Source organism: Salarias fasciatus, chromosome 11 (assembly GCF_902148845.1).
Source record: "Salarias fasciatus chromosome 11, fSalaFa1.1, whole genome shotgun sequence".
NCBI classification, from domain to species: Eukaryota; Metazoa; Chordata; class Actinopteri; order Blenniiformes; family Blenniidae; genus Salarias; species Salarias fasciatus.
In genome coordinates, this window is record NC_043755.1 from 805,159 (window position 1) to 826,084 (window position 20,926).

The 20,926-nt window shown below is 42.6% G+C and overlaps 1 protein-coding gene across 1 annotated transcript in view; it reads right to left on the bottom strand.

Annotated features, from left to right (window-relative positions):
- dgkb (diacylglycerol kinase, beta) overlaps positions 1 to 20,926 on the bottom strand; it is a 68,682-nt gene continuing 47,756 nt past the window's right edge. Inside the window, exons 20-24 of the mRNA XM_030102043.1 lie at positions 15,004 to 15,094; positions 13,663 to 13,858; positions 6,274 to 6,394; positions 6,106 to 6,166; positions 1 to 419 (exon numbers count right to left, since the gene is read on the bottom strand). Of these exons, the coding sequence (XP_029957903.1) occupies positions 312 to 419; positions 6,106 to 6,166; positions 6,274 to 6,394; positions 13,663 to 13,858; positions 15,004 to 15,094 (577 nt within the window). The 3' untranslated portion in view covers positions 1 to 311. The remainder of the gene's footprint in view (positions 420 to 6,105; positions 6,167 to 6,273; positions 6,395 to 13,662; positions 13,859 to 15,003; positions 15,095 to 20,926) is intronic.

The window sequence follows — 20,926 nt, forward strand, 5'->3', positions numbered from 1 at the left end:
AATAATAATAAGAAGAGAGGTGGACTTCCAGAAACAGCTTCAGTATTCATGGGGCTAAACTAACACCACACACTGTGGATGACAGTCCTGGAAACGAGCGGTTTGGGGGAGTGGAGGGCTTCTCCGTGACATCTCCATGCTGCAGGCGACACACACTGGACCTACAGGTTGCTACTGATCGCTGGGCTATCAAACACACATCGAGGATCCCCTTTTAGCTGCACTGACGGGCCGAGCCGGGGTCGGCTCGGGACCGCCCGGATCCGCGGGCGCTCGTCAAGACCCGGAGGCCTGGGGCGTCGGTGGAGGGATCAGTCTTTGCTCTCGGTGCGCGTTCGCCTGATGACGGAGGAGAAGAAGCTGCGGCCCTGCGGCGGCCCCATCAGCATGGGGGCTTGGTTCTTGTGGACGATCTCGATCTGGCATTGGAGAGAAGAAAACAGGACGAATCACAGCACGACATGCTGGAGCACAGTGTGCTCATTTGCATAACAAGTAAATCAGTGATGCGATATTAGATTTTTTTTCCTATATGTTCATATCTTCGACTCATTTTGGTGCATTTCCAATATTAGCGTGGATATTTCCCAGCATGCATCATTTCCTGAGATCAATCGTTAATAGACTCCAGATCAACACTTAACCCTATGTGCCACCACAGGGAACATGCCTCGTTTTTAGTAAATATGGTGGCAGAAATCATGGTGAAACAATAAGATACAGACGAGGACAAAATTGTTGGTGCCCTTCGTTTAATGAAAGAAAAATTCACAGTGGAAACAACTTGAATCTGACAAAAGTAGTAATAAATTTAAAAATCTATGAAATTGAACCAATGAAAGTCAGGCATTACTTTTCAACCATGCTTCAACATAATTAAAAATAAATAAATAAACTCATGAAACAGGCCTGGACTTAAATGATGGACCTAATATTTAGTTGCACAACCTTTTCAGGCGATCACTGCAATCAAACGATTCCTGTAACTGTCAATGGGACTTCTGCACCTTGCTGCAGGTATTCTGACCCACTCCTCATGAGCAAAATGCTCCAGCTGCCTCAGATTGGAAGGGTGCCTTTTTCCAGACGGCATGTTTCAGCTCCTTCCAAAGATGTTGGATAGGATTTAGGTCAGGGCTCGTAGAAGGCCACTGAGAATATTGCAATGTTTTCCTCTTAGCCGTTCTTGGGTGTTTTTAGCTGTGTGCTTTGGGTCATTGTCCTGTTGCAAGACCCCTGACCTGCGACTGACACCAAGCTTTCGGACACTGGCAGCACATTTCTCTCTGGAATCCCTTGATAGTCTTGAGATTTCATTGCACCCTGCACATATTCAAGACACCCTGTGCCAGATGCAGCAAAGCAGCCCCAGAACCAAACAGAGCCTCCTCCATGTCTCACAGTAGGGACAGTGTTCTTTTCTTGATATGCTTCATTTTTCCTTCTGTGAAACTTCTATTTTTGTCTCATCTGTCCACAGGACATTCTCCCAGAAGCTGTGTGGCTTGTCAACATGTAGTTTGGCAAAGTCCAGTCTGACTTTTTTATGATTTGTTTTAAACAATAGTGTCCTCCTTGGTCGTCTTCCTTGAGGTCCACTTTGGTTCAAACAAGGACGGATGGTGCGGTCTGACACTGATGTTCCGTGAGCTTGAAGTTCACCTTTAATCTGTTTAGAAGTTTTTCTGGGCTCTTTTGTTACCAGTCGTATTATCCTTCTCTTTGATTTGTCATCAATTTTCCTCCTGCGGCCACGTCCAGGAAGGTTGGCTACAGTCCCACGAATCTTGCATTTCTGAATAATATGTAGATTATGTACAACTGTAGTCACAGGAACATCAAACTGCTTGGAGATGGTCTTATAGCCTTCACCTTTAACATGCTTGTCTATAATTTTCTTTCTAATCTCCTGAGACAACTCTTTCCTTTGCTTCCTCTGGTCCATGTTGAGTGTGGTACACTTCATGTGACGACCTGTCGCCCTCTATATGAGCCACTGACTGATTACAAGATTGGAGACACCTGTGATGCTAATTAGTGGACACACCTCGGATTGACATGTCCCTTTGGTCACATCATTTTCAATCTTTTCTAGGGGTACCATCATTTTTGTCCAGGCCTGTTTCTTCAGTTTATTTTTTAAAATAATTCTGTTGAAGCATGGTTGAAAAGCGATGCCTGACTTTCATTAGTTAGATTTCATAGAATTTTTTTTTATTTCTTTCGTCAGATTCAAGTTGTTTCTCTGACCACTGTGAATTTTTCTTTCATTAAACAAAGGGTACCAACAATTTTGTCCACGTCATGGACAAATGGAGTTTCACGCCAACGATTGTCAATCTATTAAAAGACAATGAAATGTAAAACAAACTTTTATTGCCTGACAGCCATTAACCACATAGTTACTACAGAATTCGGTCCATCAGGTCTCATTTACACAACATTTCAAGTGAAAAAGCTTCTTTTGCTTTTGCTTCAGAAAAGTTGGGCCTTTTTGCAGCATTTTCAAAACCATGTCTGTTTACACGGAAATGATGGAAACACTGAAATGATCTAGTTTTCATTTTGGGCCACTAGTGGGTGCTGTTTTTTGTTTCTGTCATGAAACTGCACGAAGACAACAAATATTAAGACTAAAAATGGTGAGAACCATTGATTGATGGGCTTTTGATTATGTTCCAAATCAAATAAAGCACCTGGAGGATTTTATGCCAAAAGCATTTCTGCAGTGGGCGGTCCACAAGTTCAGTGTATATGAAAACAGAAGTTTGCAGGTTCAATTCCCACTGCTGAGAGGTTAACATTGACGTTCCCGGTGCGAGACCTTTGACCTCTACCGCCTGTCGTAGCAGCCCACCGCTCCTCAGTATGCAGAGTCGAGGTTAACTATGGTCAGGATGGGTTCAGTCAAACACATTCTGGTTCAGGGGCCACAAACAAGAAGTGTTTGGTGTAAATTGTGACAAACAATCATTTGAATGCTGCTGTTTGTACCTGATGTGACTCATGGGGTCGTTCTTAACGGATCACTCACAAACACATGAGAATCAAACGCGTGACCACTTTAGGCAGGATCCTATTAAATTAGTTTGACATCAACATGTTTATTATTTAACCATGAATAAACCATAATAACATTTTCCAATTAGATCAACATCAAATTGGAAAAAATATTAAGAAAAAAAAAAGAAACAGGAGCAAAAAGAAAAAAAAAAAAAAAAGCAAGTCAAAATGATGAACGTAGATTACAGGAAATTAACTGTCAACTGACTTTTGACTTTCAGCTCCAAGTTCTTCAGTGTTATTGAACAATTCATCCCAAATAAATGATGGCATTTCCAGCCACAGTTCATCAAACAGAATTTATCCCAGCAATGTGCCAACAGCAGCGAAACGCTCCCATATGGCCCCGTGTCCATATGGGGCATGTCAAGAGGAGGCCTGTTGGCTTATAAATGTGTATTTGAAAGTCTTTACCATAACAAACTTTGGGAATCCCTGCGGTTCGTGACTCAGATAACAAATGGTAACGTATATAGTTGTGGATTAAAGTCAAGTTTGGGTTTTCATCATGTGTCACTATATTCTGCTTCAAAGCCACTTCTTCTCTAAGTTGTAGATGGATTTGCGACAAAAACCAAGCATCAGCTGTCGGGTGGAATCACATTGTTCCAGTCTGAACGCAGTAATGGGGAGAGGAAATACAGCCATCTGCATCCACAAGACTTTCACAAGTTCGATGCTCTGTGAGCTTCTTGACGTCATTAGAGGTGATTGAACTTTCTGATAAACCTTGGATGGCAAACAAAAAATCCAAATCATCAAGGGACGAATCAGACCTTCTGCTGACATGTTGATGAGATACCATATTTTTCAATACTGTGAATCATACCTTACCTCAGGAATTTAAAAAAGAGTGTTGTGTGTGTATACGTATGTGCAACAAATGTAAAAGTTGTGGAAATTAAAATGCTCTAATGGAATTATGGGAAAAAATTTACGTCACATACAAGTATCATCCGTATCATATAAAACGGATGGGAGGAATCCACGCACATCAATAAATAAATAAATCTGAATGAGCATATCAACCATAGCAACATACATTAACCTTTTTTTTTTTTTAAAGACCTCACAGACTGCTGTTCATCCCACAAATGCATGGTCCTTTAAAAGTTAATTTTCAAGTTTCACTGTTACAAAAATAAAATCTACCCTCATTTCCGTACGATTTGTGCATTAATGCAAAATATATGTTTAAATATCTGTTCTATTAAATTCATGTTTTTTTTTTCTTTTTTCCTCACATTATTACATTATTGAACGTGGCTGTTCTGGAATTTGTGGCGTTTGCGATCAGGTGGACACCCTGAGTGTCTTCATGGAAACTGTCACATGGCGTCTTGCTCTAGTTTTGTGTGTAATCAAACATGCTGGCACAGTTAAACGTCGGTCACGTGACCTGGTGAGTAAAAGACGCCTTTACGAAGCAAAGGGAGGGAGAGCACAGCACCGTCTCAAGGTCTCAACCGGACGATTTAATGAAGCGTTCTGTGCTTCAAATTTAGAAATAAGTCGAAATGTGATGAGTACAGCCATCTGCAAATTAATGGACGACGCATTTTAATTCCCTTATAGACAAATGATAATCTCAGACATTTGTCAAAGGATTAGAGGGACCTCTCTGCACTGTAATCATTTGGGATTCAATAATATCTAAACAGAGAAAATCACTTAAATTGCATGAGCAGTTAAATTCCAGTTAAAGTTTGTGTCAGTTACTTCAGACCCAGTTATCAGAGACAGAGATTCATGTCATATGTCGCTTCGAGATGCAAATGGCTCGATGGTGTTAAATACGTTATGCATGCAGGAGGAACCCAGATGCATTTGCATAGTTGTTGTTGTTAATAATTAGTGGAATAACATCCCATTTGAACTGCGGTGTTTTTAACAGGATGACTGGAATCAGATTCAGCTCTGACGTACAGTACGGCCGGCTCGGCGCGAGGTGGAAAACAGAAAACCACTGCGGCACAATTATGGATTGTCAGATCCCAACTTTGTTCTGCAGAGTTACGAGAGCACTTGCGGGCTACTTGTTTTGTCATGCACCGGCTTTTTAAAGCTTTTCCCCGCCGATCCATATGTAAATCTCAGCTGCACTTCATCTGCAGTGGCAGTCTAATTAAAGCTAAACACAACCGTAATCACCACAAACTGAGGGGCTTCGTTTGGAGGACGGGATGACGCGGACAGAGAGCAAACACTTACCGGGGCGCATGTTAGAGAAGGAGACGCTGAGCAAATTACATGACTGGCTTTATGAGGATTTTATTAACCCTTTATCCAGCAAGAGAGCTGCATCATAGTGGTGTAAGAAATCATAATAATAAGAATTATTTACCCGTCTTAGAATTGATCTCTTCAACGCTCTTCCCTTTAGTGTTGATACACTCAGCTTTCCTCATTCATGTACCTTTTTTTTTTAAATTTCACATAATTAAAACACACACAGCAAAAAATAAAGGCAAAAGAACTAACTCTTTCTCTTCCCTACGGAGCCTGGATTGTACTGACTTGGATTTTGTTGTCCTCACTCGTGTTGTCTTATCAGCAGCCTGTCACTCATCCGGGAGGCACTTCGAACTGAATTAATCTGCATGAAAGTTGCTCTTTAAATAAAGTTTGATTGATTGATTGAATGGTTGATCAGGATGCTGTCAATGGTGCCACATAGTAAGGAACTTTCTCATTTAGCTGTGGCTTCAGAAGCCCCAGTTAACCCTTCGTGGGTCGTTTGTGTTCAGCAGAATACAAGGAAATGTCAACAGTCTGGTGTTGGAGGTTATTTTAAGATAAAAATTGTATGTTGATAACTTAATTTGTATGTGGGATAAGTTTCTTGAAGAGTATAGTTAAGCCGAAGTGTTTAGTCATATAATCTGTTTTTTGCTGTGAGGTAGAAGAAATGGAATAAACATGGAAGTCGTTTCAGTCGTTTAGCTGCAGGGGGTAAAGTTACTGCTAAGCAAAGTCAGATTATCTAATACAAACGATGAAAACCAGTCAAAACCAAGACAGTGAGCGCATTCAATGACTTACAGTGCAGGGAGTCTGCATCCAGGGCTCGCCGTCAATCTGCATGGGCAGAGACTTACTGGTTCTGTAAGAGAGAAGGAATCAGGTGAGCCCATGAAATGAAATGAAGTGTTTCAGCTTTGTCTAATCCTGCAGGTGGGGTCGGGTCAGTCCCGCCCTCCAAACACCGACCTGATGGTCACAGAGGAGCACTGAGCCAGACGTCTCCCGGCGCTCTTCAGGCCCGTGTAGATCTGACCCATCTCCATGGCGCCTTCCAGACCCACCACCTCCAGGAGCTGGTCAGACAAGTCTGGAGAAAGAAACTTCGTCAAATCTTCAATTGTGTTTTTACTGCAAATGCAATAAAATTCAAGGAAAAAGGGTGTCTGTTGCTTTGCAAGTCGCACTTTCACTGCTAAACGTGTGAGGATGACTAAATACGTTCGCATTCGCTGTTACTTTTTAAACGCTGGAGATGTTATTTTAAAAGTTGAATGCAAACAAAAGAAAGCGACGTCTGCAGGAAGTGAGAAGACAAATGAGGGATGAAAGAAATGTATAAAGCAAGTGAGAGAGGAGAGGAGAAAGTGAGAAGGAGGTGAGGAGGAACGAGAGACGGCGCATGTGACGCTCCTCACTTCAGCCGTCTGCAACGCTTAATATTCACCGTTTAAAAAAAGAGAAACGGCAACATGCTACAAACAAAACAGCTATTAATTAGATTGCACCGGCAATGCAAAGCAATCTTGTGATAATATAATTATTAATTTCTGGTGTGTTTTTCAGTTGGGAGCATTGATTTTGCCCCTGCTGGAAGCCCAGTGTCATGCGGGGCCCATCTGTTCCAGCGGCCCGCGCCGCCGCCGACTCTCCATCGACTCGTCCCTCCGCAAATTAAGGAGCTGCTGCCTCGCTGCTGGGCGCACGCAGGCACTAATTGAAACCAGGACCCATTTTTAAGGCGCTGGGTGCGTGCGTGCGTGCGAGCGTGTTTCCTGCAGGTAGTGCTGCCGCGGTGGCGGTGAGATGTTGTCGCCGCCGCCGCCGGGCTGTCAGCGCGCTGACGGACACGCGTCCGACCCGATCTGGAGCGCGGTGCTTTCCAGGGTCGGAGTTGGAAGAGAGTGTGTGTACATACAGTCCACAGCAGGTTGACCCCCCTGACACCGGGCTTTAAACCGCCAACCCCCACCGCGACTTCTCACGTCGCCGCAAACGGCGCACACAGGCCGGCGCTGACACGCATGATGGACGGCGTCGCCGCGGCGATAGGAATTCTCTGTTTCCCCGGGGCTGCAGACGGCCGGTATCCTAGGAACACTCACTTTGTGAGAGAACATAGAGGCCGGAGGTCACGGGCTGCCCTGGCTCTGTGCGACCGGCGTTTTGAGAACAAACACAGCGAAAAGTGGCCGAGTTCCCAACGTAATGAGGAGGATGTCCAAACTTCAACTTTAGAATGCACTATTTTTGAAATGAGAGGCATCGAGGATAGCTCTTCCAACCCATAGTTAAAAAAAAAAATCAGTGGAATTTGTATGTTCTCCCTATTTTTCCATGAATTTCCCCAAAAAACCAGCTTCTGAGACCAACTCTGTTTCCCCAAGTCGTCCTGGAATGGACCGGCCTGAGCAGGGCGGGTCCTGCTTTCGTCCACAGTCACCCTGAATTCAGTAAAGCAGTCTCGAACATGGACAGAGGGTTGAATCAACCTGCACAAACTCATTTTGCTTCTAAAACTGACAGAAAAACGAGGACAGTTTAGCCTCCTTGTGTCTGGTTTCAGCAATACTCATCAACTCCACCCACCTGTAATTGGATCAGTTTAAAAAAGTGAAACAACACTCTGGAAATGTTTTTCCAAAGACTTTTCATTGTAGTGTTCAACGCACAGGTTTGATATTTCGAACAGTTTGATTTAAATCATCATGTTCTGATGTTCCATGTATCACATGTCCTATGTTGACTCCATCGCCAAAACGAATCTTCAACTTTAGAAACGGGCTACTTGGATGAGTTTTTGGTTTTGTGAGATCAGGATATTTTTTTTCCCTGACTGTAATTCCTGAAACACTGAAATGATAACAGCCAGTCAGTATACTCTTGCAGTCTTGAAAATATTTGAAAGAGAGCTGAGTAACAGCCACATCTGAGCTAAAGGCTGAGTTTATTCACACGATCTGTACCGGTGATTCCAAACTGGGGGCAAAGATCGGGGGGGGGGGGGGGGTTTGAAGACCTCCCGATAGAAAATGTTCATGAGACATTACAAAGTCTTAAAAATCAACTTAAAAGTCAACATTTAATTCCTTTAAGTCACAGAATTACATTAAAGGTTTATCATTTATTTAAAAATATTTTTTAAAGAATTCACTCTGAAAGGACATGGGCCTGTTGGACGTCCCGTCGTTGTGCCTAATGTTGCTGTTTTACTTATGATAGATTCATTTACACACAATAATTCAATGCTTACTTTTCAAATCCTTCAAAAAAACCCACAAAATGTTGATTTACAGGTCAAAGAGCTCAACTGTAAAACTCTTTATTATCCCTTCATTTAAAAATCAACTCAAAATGGCCTAAAAAACCCGACTTGTGTTATTTTCACTTTCACCCCACAGTGAGGATACATGAATGAAAATCGGACTAATTTGGTTTCACCCAATGGTGAGTTTGCTCTGAATCACCGACCATTATTTGTTCCCATTAGAGGCTCAAAAGTAATAACAAAAAAAAAAAAAAAACAACTGCCAAATATAGAAAGAAAATTTGTTTCTCCCCAGAAAAAAAAGAAGAATCCGCCTTTCTGTCAATAAAAGAAAAAGGCTGACTTATTTACAATCAGCCTGCAGCCAAATATAATTCCAACCTAGAATCAACATGAAATCAGTTTGTGACGAAGACAGAAATAGACGAGACAACAATCTGAATGAGCACTGCAGCTTGAATCTGAGCCGCGTCTTTCCGTCGCACTGTGGGATCGGAGACGGCGTCCTTGTCACCGTCGAGCCGGTAACCTGTCGAGGCCGGTGGCTCCGCTGACGCATGTGGAGCGACAGGCCGAGGGCAGAGCGACGGCGGGGCGACAGTGACGGAGCGGAGCGGCACCAGCAGCCCGTCAGCTGGAGGGGGAACTAAGGAGGAGTGGCGGCGGGAGGAGGGAGGCCGCTCCGCCAATGAAAGCTTCATGGGGCTTGTCACGAGGGATCAGTCCCAAGCGTCAAGCTCCTCCACCCACACATGCCTCCCCCCCACCCCCACCTGCTCACCCGCCCCCCCGCAAAAAAAACCTCAGTCCCATTCTAAATAATTCACTCTGCAGCCATTCCCTTCCACCTGAGGGGCTTGTCTCCTGGCGTCACCAGCGGGACGATTTAACAGCTCCCGAAAGGTCAGGGTTTTTTTATCCCCCAGCCACCCACCAACCAGCCGCCCGTCCACACACACACACACACAAACACACACACACACTCCAGCTCACAAAAAAAATGATCCCTGCCAACAGTTTGATCTGTGCTTGGTGCCCACCCGTGCCCCCACGAGGCAAATGCACTCCGGTGTTTACCTCTACGTCATTCTGTTGCTCTGTTATGCTGCTCACCTTGAGGAAACCTTTCACCAGAACTTTCTCACATAAACCCAACGCACACATGCACACATACGCGCGCACACACAGATCTTTAACACTGGTCCTTCAAAAATAACCACTGGTCCAACATAATCAGACAATTTCTCCATTTATCCCTGAAGAGTTCACATTTTTTCACAAATACATAATATTTCAATATTTCTCAGTTTTTAATATTTTTTTGTATAATAGAGCTGCTGTGCTGACTTAATTTTCTCATTTGTGATCAATAAAGTATTATCTTATGCTACCCGAAATTGTATTCATCAATTACACCTTCTCTTTTTAAACCACAGTGTCCAACAAATGGAATAATAAAAGACCATATCTGTACCCGATGTTCGATGACATGAAAGATTTCCAGCGTTCACTATGTCCGACCCTCAATCCTGCTTTAAAGCGATACTTCAACATTTTGGCAAATTGGCCCATTTAGTCCTTAGTCATTTCGAACAGCATACTTACGTTTTTTGTGAGGGCGAGCTGTTGTTTATTCAGAGGTGAGTCGGGGAAGGTTTTCGGGACGGACACAATGGAAGTGGATGGTATTTTTGTTCCCCCTCGTCAAACTCATCAAATACAAAATCCAACAACCCTAAAACACTTTGGTGGACACGTTATAATCCGCACATTCACTACGCTGTGAAATATTAATGCAAAATTACGAGATTGAGTTGTTTATGCGAAGATTGCTAAGACGGAACTACTTACTAAACATGGCGTCTGGGCGTAGTGATCTCAAAAGAAAAAGTAGTTCCCAGTATTTGCTTCAATGTCGTAACGCTACAATATTATTTGCTGGTGTTTCACAGCGTAGTGAATGTGCGGATTATAACGTGTCCACCAAAGTGTTTTGGGGTTGTTGGATTTTGTATTTGATGAGTTTGATGAGGGGGAACAAAAATACCATCCACTTCCATTGTGTCCATCTCGAAGACCTTCCCCGACTCACCTCTGAATAAACAACAGTTCGCCCTCACAAAAAAAGTAAGCATGCTGTTCGAAATGACTAAGGAATTGCGCTAAATGGGCCAATTTGCCAAAATGTTGAAGTATCCCTTTAACTGAGTTGCAACTTCAGGATGAGAAAAAATGTCGTTGAAAAATCAAAACATGTTAAAAATTGTGGGGCTCAGCATCCTGGTCCCCATAAGACAGGATCGGTAAGACAGTAAGACTAGGTGAGAAGGTCATTTTTCCAAAATGAGACATGAAAAAAGGCCGAGACACAAGTTGACTTGAGTTTTGCTCGATTAGAATTATCTGTCTTTTCTTTCTTTTTTACACAATTTGTATGAGAGACTGTTATTCTGTGTCGCTTCTTCTCAGAGTTGGTTCACCAGTGATGCCTTGAGGACCGATTATGCAGAGCTAAAGGGCCACATCTGGTCCTCGGGCCTTATGATGCCCAACTCTGCTCTGAGGCTACACACAGACACACTCTCTCTCTCTCTCTCTAAGTGCCTTCCCAGGTTTTAAATGTACCCTGTTTTTTTTTTTTCCAGCCACAAACACAGAGGTGATTGATTTTTATTCAGGGATTAATGGAGTGTTCGTCATAGCAAGGATGGGCTTTGAATTGATCAACTATCTCCTTCACAGTCTGCCCTCCTCTGTGCCACATTGTGCTCTCATCACATTTTGAAAGCGCTTCAGCATCTTATCATGCAGCACTTCATATTAAACATTATATTTATGTGGTGTTTGGGGTGCAGAGAGGCTGATCTCCATGCACAGTTTCAGGATCTGGTGCTCAATAATGTTAATACTGGTGATATATCACCAACATTTGAAATAAAAAAAAACTAAAACTCAGATGAAACTATATATATAATATTTGAGATCCGTTTGGAATGAGTCCTGGAGGAGTGAAGGTAAAGTGCAGCTGATGGAGAGAACGTAACTTCAGCTGGTAATTTCTTATAAAGTGGAGGATAAATCATACATACATTCATTCCAGGCTGCCTCTGGTAATGTATGAGGAAAGGCGAAAGCATCACCCAGCATTAATGCATTAATGCCTCTTTTCCTCTGTAATCACATCTTTAAACACTGACGCTCATCTTTCCTTTCTCGTTGAAATCTCTAAATGTCAGATCTTTTCCATCGATTAAATGATTTTTCAGCATTTATTTCACTTGCAGCTTTCTGAATGATTTTTTCTCCTTTTTTTTTTCTAATAGGCTGCTGAAGTGGTTCACACCATTTCAGCAGCTGACTCATTCGGTTTCATTCATTCACATATTCCCATTGACCAGCTTCCTTTTGACGTAAATGGATTCGGGGGCATGCCCACCGGCCCGCCGCCGTCTGCTCCCATTAACCGCGCCTGTCCTCTGATGCCTGCGCGCGACCATTAACACGCCGCTGACAGTTCCAAACAGTGACATGATTGTACCTCTTCTTTGCAAACAAAACCTGCTGGCTGTGATTCGCCTTGTCATCGGTGAAATATTAATGGGGCCTGAAAAAGTTTGGTCCAAAGTTGAGGCTTTGATCTGCTGGATGGCAGCAAGGACACAGAGTGTGTGTGTGCCTGTGTGTGTGTGAGAGAGAGAAAAGAGCCTCACACACGGTGAGGGTGCGACTCGGGACAAAGACTGCATGACAAACATTACAGGAGGGCTGGACAGAGACTTCATTCACAGCAGGTTTTAACTCAGAATAAAAGCCTCTGATGAAGCCAGAGACGTCACAGCGGGTGTTTATTTTATTTATTTAGGTCAGAGTGCAGGTTTTTCCCTCCCAAACTCCAAACAAACTGCCCCCAGTTGTGCAAATTGACCATGCTATCTCAAGTCAAAAAGCAAAAACTTGGGTTGCATTGTGGGAAACTGTTTACACGACGTCATTGCTCTTCGCCGCTGAAAACACTGCTGCTGCTCATTTACACCGCAGGAAATAGTTATTATGTATATGTAGATGGAAAATAACAACGACGGCCTACTGGTGTGACTCCGAATGGCCACATACTCATCATTCTGAATGATTAGAGTGCATTATGCTATTCATGCAGGTGTGTTTGGTTTCATTACATAAACAACCAACATCGCCAACTTGTGGTCTGGCATGCTAACTACATCAGTTTCAGCATTTCTGCCGTTTCCGTGTAAACAGGCATCATTTTCAGAACATTAACCTGCAAAAGTGAAACTTGTCTGAAACAAAAGTGCAAAAATGATGCATTTTCACTTGAAACATCATATAAATATGGTCAGGAGTAATGTTGCCATGTGTTAAGATATGCATTTAAAACTTCTCTCGGTGGATTTTTTTTTAAAAACACATCTTATTACCACATTTAGTCAGTAATGAGAGACTCTCAGGAGAGATTTAAAATAAATCACTCTATCATCAACACTGGGCCAATGTGTGAGTTTTGCACAAGTTTGACACAAGTACAAAGATTGGCTTCAATACCATCACAACTGTGAATTATCAATATGCGTGGTTAAAGCAGACATTATTCAATGAATTCTGATATTATCTCTGCCGCAGTTTGTCATTCATGATACAACAGAAATTCAGTACAACAGTTAATTATTTGCAGTATTTTAGCTATGGCAGTATGAAGCAGCTCTGTTTTTAATGTTCAGCTTGTTGAAAAAATCTGCAGCAGATAGTGCTGCTGCAGGGATGTGAAAAGTAAGGGTCCTAATACAGAACCCTGTGGAACTATAGGGTTTGTATTTCCTTTTTAATTTTAAGTCAAATGCAGAGGAGAGTCTGGAGAGAGTCTGCACAAAGAGTCTGCACACTTAAGTGAGCCTAAAATAAATTTTGCATAAAAAATAAATAATAAATTATATAAATTTCTCTATTTGACAGTGATGAGAAGCTCAGAGCACAGACATGTGATACCTTAGCAAAGTTTGCCTGTGAGTATATCGTCATTAAAGCAAAGTGAACATAATTCTAATTCCTGTTAGAAACAAAACGGCTAAACTTACCCTGAACTGCAAACATGAGTTCTTTGGGGTCGAGCACCGGCGTCCTCTTGTCGGTGCCCTTTTTGCCTCCCTTGCGGTTGCCCCTCCTCTTCTTGCTCTCGCCCCAAAGGTTGGAGCCGCCGTGCATGCTGGGAATGTTGAGAATTGCGATGCCTTCCAAGGAGATGCTGGAGAGGTCCAGAGTAACACCGTCGCACTTTTGAATCAGAGAAACGAAAATGGGAGTCAATCACAGGTTAATAACATCTTTAATCAGACTCAGATTTCTGTATGTTCCTGGTATTGAGCAGCTGAAGTCTGACTGTGAACATAAATCTGTCTTATTGTTTGTTTCAGCCTCATTCAAATGACACTTCAACTGAAAACGCATCACTTTTGCATTTTCATTTCTGAAAACATTTGCATTTACATGGCAACATTTTGAAAAATATCCTTAAAACTGAAAAATGTTTCCAATTGAAAACATGGTCGTGTAAATGGGGCTTTAATCTGGTCTAAAATTATGCCTGTTGTCACCGTGGTTGCAACTCATTGTTCCTGTTCGTGAAGCGATCAGAAAAATATAAATAAGGTAGAATTTTGCTAATTTATGCTCAAAGGAAAAGCAAAAAAATACCAAGTACATCAGAACACAGGAGCATTTTCAGCTCAAACTAGTGAGTCAATCCTCCTCCTGATACTACTTTATTATACCACTATGCTACGATAACATCTTGGTTTCTGAACAAGCAAACTCAGTTGTTTTGATTGTGGTGAAGGCTTTTCGTGTAGAAAACCCATTCCTTTCAATTTGACCTCATTAGGTAGAACAGAGGGCAATATAAAAAGAGAACCCTCTTCATTGCAGTCCACAGTTTTCTCTTCTTATCCCAGTAATACTATAAACCTGTATTATTCTTAATCGGGGGCGTTCATAACACCGCTTCGCCTTCATACTGCCTCAGTGGTGGAGATACTTGGCAGCACTAATTAATGCAGACCTCTGCATTGTGTGGAGAGTTCTTAGAGGGGGGAAGATGAATTGTATAGACGCCATCTTCATTATCACTCAATATCACACACAGCAGGGTCATGTAGGGCTAATTACCTGCGTGTTGAACTGAGGCTCTGTGAGAAGAGGGAGGGAAGGTGCACAGATAGCCTTCACACATCAGCACTCTGTCTGATGCTGGAACAGGTAGAAATGTGTCCTATTTATGGAATAACGCCGCAATATTCTTACCTGCTCTCACCTGAATGAATATGACAGCTGAGCTATGAAGAAGCGGCTTTACAGGAGTGGGTGGTTTTTCCTAAAATGTTTCCGATAAAAGTCTCCACAAAGTACTGAGTTTGATTTACCTCCACCTCCAGAAAGTCGTGCAGCTTCTTACATGTGGCCGAAAAAGTCTCCGAAGTGCCGAACTCAAAGTACCACAGCTTATTCTTTGTTCTGGCAGGGGGAAAAAAAAGAGAGAGACAAGACAAACAGGAACTGCAAAGGGAGCAAGAAGGAAAAAAGGAAACCTGTTTTCTTCACATCAAAATGTGAAGCTGGTGCACTTTGTCTCTGGTTTCCTATAAGCTGAGCCTATATAAAAGAGAATCAAACTCCATAAAGGGCCCCGCTTTTGTTTGATTCGCACTTGAAAAAAGGATCTTCTCATCTACACAGGAAATACACCTCCAGTGTTTACCGCTGACCAAAAATCACGCCGTCATTAATCTCCGAAGAATGCATAATGTGCGTCATTAATCACAAATTGAAGCATAAAGATGAATCTGAAGCCAGTTAAAGAGGCAGCTGAGGGAGCGCGCGGGGGCGGCGGCTGGGCGCCCGTGCCCAACGTTAAGGCCCAGGGAGGGGCAGAAGAGGGTAATCTACCTGCCCCGGCAATTAACAGAGGACTGGGGTGCTGCTCCCCGGGCTTCCTACAGCACACACACTCCCGGAGCCCAGGCTGATGATCAATGACCTTGCAGGGGTGAGTCACCATCTGTCTCCGTACTGCCAGGCTCCCTCTCTCATGGCCATGAGAGCAAAACATTACAGCACTCTGAGTGACTGAATATTTACTCTCAATCTCTCATTATTTATGTGATTTATTGGAAAAGTACCGCAGTAACGTGTAAATCTGCAATCAGAACAAATGTCGTCTGGAAACTGCTGAACTGAAGAGAAAATTAAATTAACTTGTTATCCTGACACATCACAGTTAAATACTTAAATAAATGGCTCAAAATCATTTTTAAACATAAGAAGACATGAAAGAAATGTTGCACGAACATTGATCAATTTTTAGATCATCACCTTTGAACTGTAATAAGACACTGTGTAGAAATCGACCATAACATTGTAATATTAAACCATTTTAAACCATGTTCCATTTTTTAACGTGAGACCAGTTTAAGAACACACAACCTCCAAATAGAAAGGCTCCAACTGGTACATCTCTACATTTAACGCTACTCCAATTTGTTGCTGTACTTTTTCATTTTGATGTCCAATCAGGTCAAAGAGTGCTCTCACAGTTTCAAAAAACAATTTTCCCAAAAAATATCCCTGTTTTAACTCAAAGCTTGGAGGGCTTTCTGCCTGGAGTCTGCAGGTTCTCAATGTGCATATGCAGGTTGTTGCTTTGTTGTTTGTTTTGACTTCATTGTCCATCCATCAATCCTCTACCTGACTTGTTTTTGAGAACGAAACGCAGAAGAATACACAAAACAGCAGAAAACCTCAAGGACCTTTAACAGTAAATATGTTTGCAGATAAACTGAATCAAGACATGTTTATTCACAAATGTCTCAATGAGATTTATTTACCTATTTATGCCATTTAAATGTGACAATCACTATTATTGACCGATATTAACCAATTTGTTTCTAGAAATGTCTCACCACACAGAGTCAATTACAGGCTAAGAATTTAAAATAACTAGTTTTGCTTTGTAGAAACCTGTGCTCACTCACTACAGGTGGGGTAGCGGTTACTACTCTGGAATCAATCACAAGTTCCCCGGTTTGAGTCTGAGTGAGACTTGGAAGCCTTTTCCTCGTGAAGTTTGCATGTTCTCACTGTGGTCGAACTTCCTCCCACAGTCCAAAAATGGTCTGGAAACCTGCGTTTTGTTTGAATCAGTTACTCGCACCCCTCAACTCGCTGAAGTGATCATAAAGACATGAGTGTTTGCTATTAATACAGTTAAACAGCTTGATGAATCGATTCACACTCCAATTATTCACAGACATGCAAACTCACTTCAATTAAAGAAGACAAAAAAACCTCCACCAAATCTCAGATTATATTCACAATAAACGATGCTGAGCTTTATCTTTCTTTTTTCATAAAGACTACCTTTGATCTTGCAAAAAAAAAAAACAGACAAAAAAACAGACAACAGCGAGTAATTAATCTTTTCAATTCAAGAAAAGATGAGAAAAAAAAAGCTGACACATGAGAACTGAGCAGAGTAAAAAATGGCCTTCTCTTAGCTGGAATCAAAGCACGACAAGAGGGACGTATTAGTATAAGCAGAGTAACAATCACTGAATTATTGATTTCCTCATTAGGACTTTTGTCAGGACCATTTAGCCACTTTATAAATGAGCTTTCATTAGGGTACTTGCAAGGTAGAGCGACTCGCGCTTGATTTATAATGTGCAACATGGTCAATAGCAGAGGGAGGGGGGACGAGGCAGGAGGGCCCAGGGCCGTGCTGAGAGGAGAGGCTTCACACAACAACGCACCCCTGCATCTCCTCCACCAGCAGCATCACCGCCCTCGTCATCAGGAGCCTCTGAGCTCCGCCGTGGAGGAGGAGGAGGAGGGGCGGCGGGCGGGCGGGGGCCACCCGAGAGAGCACATGAACACAAGCCTGCACAAGTTTGCACATAAACAAATGAAGGTGGACACTCTGGAAAGCATATTCAAACCCCGCGGCAGACGAAGGAAATGAAGCCAGCAGAGGGGACGGTCGGTGTTGCTTTTTGCTCGTGCTGCTGCTTTGCTGGTAGGTTAATGAGAGCGAAGCTTTGGACAGATCACATGTTGTGTTCAGGTACAATGAGCCAAACAGGTGGAGCTCCGGTTAACAAGAAATCGGACGGACAGGATCAGTAAGGTACTGAAAAATATAAAACTCCAAAACTGCCGATCCGGTTTCCGGTCAATATCGATCAAAAGTGGTCCAAACAAGGAAAACCAGTGAACCAGGGACCACGAGCTTCAAACCTGGTTGTTTGTTTTTACACACAGAGGATGCATGAATTCAAAAGAACAGCAAACACTCAGAAAGGCTGTGTGTATTTTGATGAGACAATATCATTTGAATGCAGCTGTAGCGCTTAAACAAGCCTTGTTCCAAAACAGTTGTTTAGCTCTGCTGAGAGTAAATAAAAAAGAATGCAATAGTTTTCCATGAAAATGTGAAAAGTCTGCTTCCACATCTGACACGCTCCATATGGTATATTCAACTTATAGACAACTGCATTCTGTTATTATTCACATTCAACCAAGCAAAACTACTTTTTATGTAGAATTGCGAGGTCAAATCCGCAGTCTTCTCATGGAGAGTGGTGCGACTGGTAAAAGTGGCCCCACCAGACCCAAACGGAGGCTTCTCCAAGACGAGATACACTAAGACAAAACATCTGACCGTCCTGTCGATTCCCACCACTTAACCTAACAAGCGCTCCATGGCAACAAATCACCTCATGTCCCCGTTCATTAGGTAATTAAGAGCATCTCATTGGCTGGATCGGATTGTCGTTTGTTATCTGCCAAACCCTGGAGTCGTGTGACTGACTCCCAGGAGCATCTTCACCAGCCTCCAGCTCGTTTCAGGATTAATGGGGAGTCCGTTTGAGTGAGATGATACTTTTAAGGTAGATTAAGAGGACCTTACTTTATGGTAAGTATAATAAAAGTGAACATAAACTGGCCATTTACTTAGACTTCTGGCTGACGTTAAGCCGCCGCACGCATCCAGGACGTCTTAGAAGTGCGTTGGTTATGTTGCGAGAGGGAGCGATTTGTGTATTCAAAACGGGGGCGGGGAGGGGTGTTGCACATGTAGGGTCAGCAGTGCTGCATGTGCGGCGATGGCGAGGCCTCTGCTGTGATCGAACCCTCAGCGTATCGATGCAAAGCGCACCGCAGTGACAACTTTAGCGGTGTGCAGCACCAACATCAGCCGAAGGAAGGAAAAACAAAGGCTCGGGTTTCCAGAGGCGCCGAGGTGTCGTTCATTTGCACAAACAAATCGCAAAAAAGCAAAACTGAACAAGACAAATACAAACTGAGACCAAGAGAAAGAAAACAGAATGCTCTAAATGATCCCGAGGCACAAGCAGAGATATGAAAGCAGAAGTGGTAGAAGCGGCCCATTTCTCCCAGCAGACCACATGTTTGACACTTGTGGACGACGCTGAGCACGATCACAGCGGATTAAGTGAATTCTGACTTGATAGATTGGAAGCTTCACAGCTGACCCATGTCGCCACCGTCCCCAGCCTCCCCTTCGCGACAGGTGAGCTGTGCAAAGGCAAAGACAAATGCAGCTCAAACAGCGTGAATCTGAGCGATACCGCCGTGTTCATCAGGCTGCCCCGGCCTGCTCGCCAGATTACAGGATGTCAGAAGCAATGAGCTTCAGCGTAGCGTCGCTTTCCCGGGGCCACAGCACCTCTCGGTGCACTTTTCACCGGCCACACTGAACGCCAGCCACTCGGCCATTGATTTTTTTTTTTCCTCTCTCCCTCTGACACTTAATCTAACCCACAATGATCTACGACCTTATTTTCACACTAATTTCTTCTTGATCAGAGGTGATAAATATCGCATTGACATAACCAACTCTTTGTGCATTGCATCAATGCTCTGTTTTGTTTAACATGACACCGCCTGGAGCGCCCCGACTCCGGCTGGCAGCTTGAGAAACGACCCCAGCCGCAGCGTCTTGCCGTCAGAGACGCAGCGACCGGCCTGAAAAATGTATTTCTCTCTTTTCCCGCTGCAGTGACTCCAAGCTGTGTGTTGTTTTCTTACTGAAGATGAGGATAAATCGATAAAATACAACTTTTTGGAACAAATAAATACTTGGAACTGAGTGAAATCTTGATAAATCTTTTTTTTTCTTTTAATTTCCAATTCTTCATTAATGACTGACGAGAGCAGAGGTCAAGCCGGTGCCTTTCTGTGTGGAGTTTGCATGTTCTGCAGGGATTCCATGCAGTTACAGGGACTTTCTCTTCGTGGTGACTCTGGATTGTGTCAGTGTGTGTCTGTGTGATTTTCTCTTTTGTGTAAAACCTGTAATGGACTCGCACTGTCCTCTCTATTTTACAATATATTGCATAATTATGCATATTATACCATTTTATTCTGTTTATACAATGTCTGTACTTTACCATGGATGTACTGTAACTACTTACATATATAATGAATATGTTATTCAATTCAATTCTGTTTTTTATGCTTTCTTGCAATATATTATTTTACAATATACTGCCGTTTGTGTTTTTGTTGTGAATTTATCATCCAATGCCATCCACTAAGTCAAATATTCATGTCTCAAAATGGGTATATTTATCAGAATTGTTTTACTGTTATATTATGTCATGTAGCATATTTCTACACATCCATATTGTGCATTGATTATGAAATGACTGTTTTTAACGGTGCTGTATGAATGAACGGTAATGGATTTGAATGTTGCGTACTACTTCCTGATGTGTGTATATTTCATATAATTAATTTATTTTCTGTACATCTGTTCTGTTTTTGTCGCTGTCTCACCTTTACTCCAACGCCATCTGCAGTGGGACTAATAAAGGAAAATCCAATATGAATTAATTAATTAGAGGTAAATAAACATTTAACCTTTTTTTAACACTCAATACACACAAACATCAGTATTTTTACTCTTCCTTTACACTCCCTGCCGCCTTCATCTACTCTAACCGCCGTCCACCAAGACCACTTTTCCCTGCGTCCTCGAATCTGTGAAATACTGTGAAAACTGCAAATTACCAAAGAAAATAGAGCGTTTTCCATGAAGCGGGGCTGAAGAGAAACACGAAGCGGACACGGGAGAAGGTGACGTCGCAGAGTTAAACTCCAGCTGCCTAAATTTGCAGGATGAGTGAGTTGTTAAGACGCTCATGTGACTTTATCAAATATTTAAATTAGAGCTTTATTAAAGGTGTGGAACAATTAAAAACAAGCACCACCATAGTTTAAGAGCAGGAAATCGAATCTCATTTGTTGGTGAAGGCTTCAAATCTG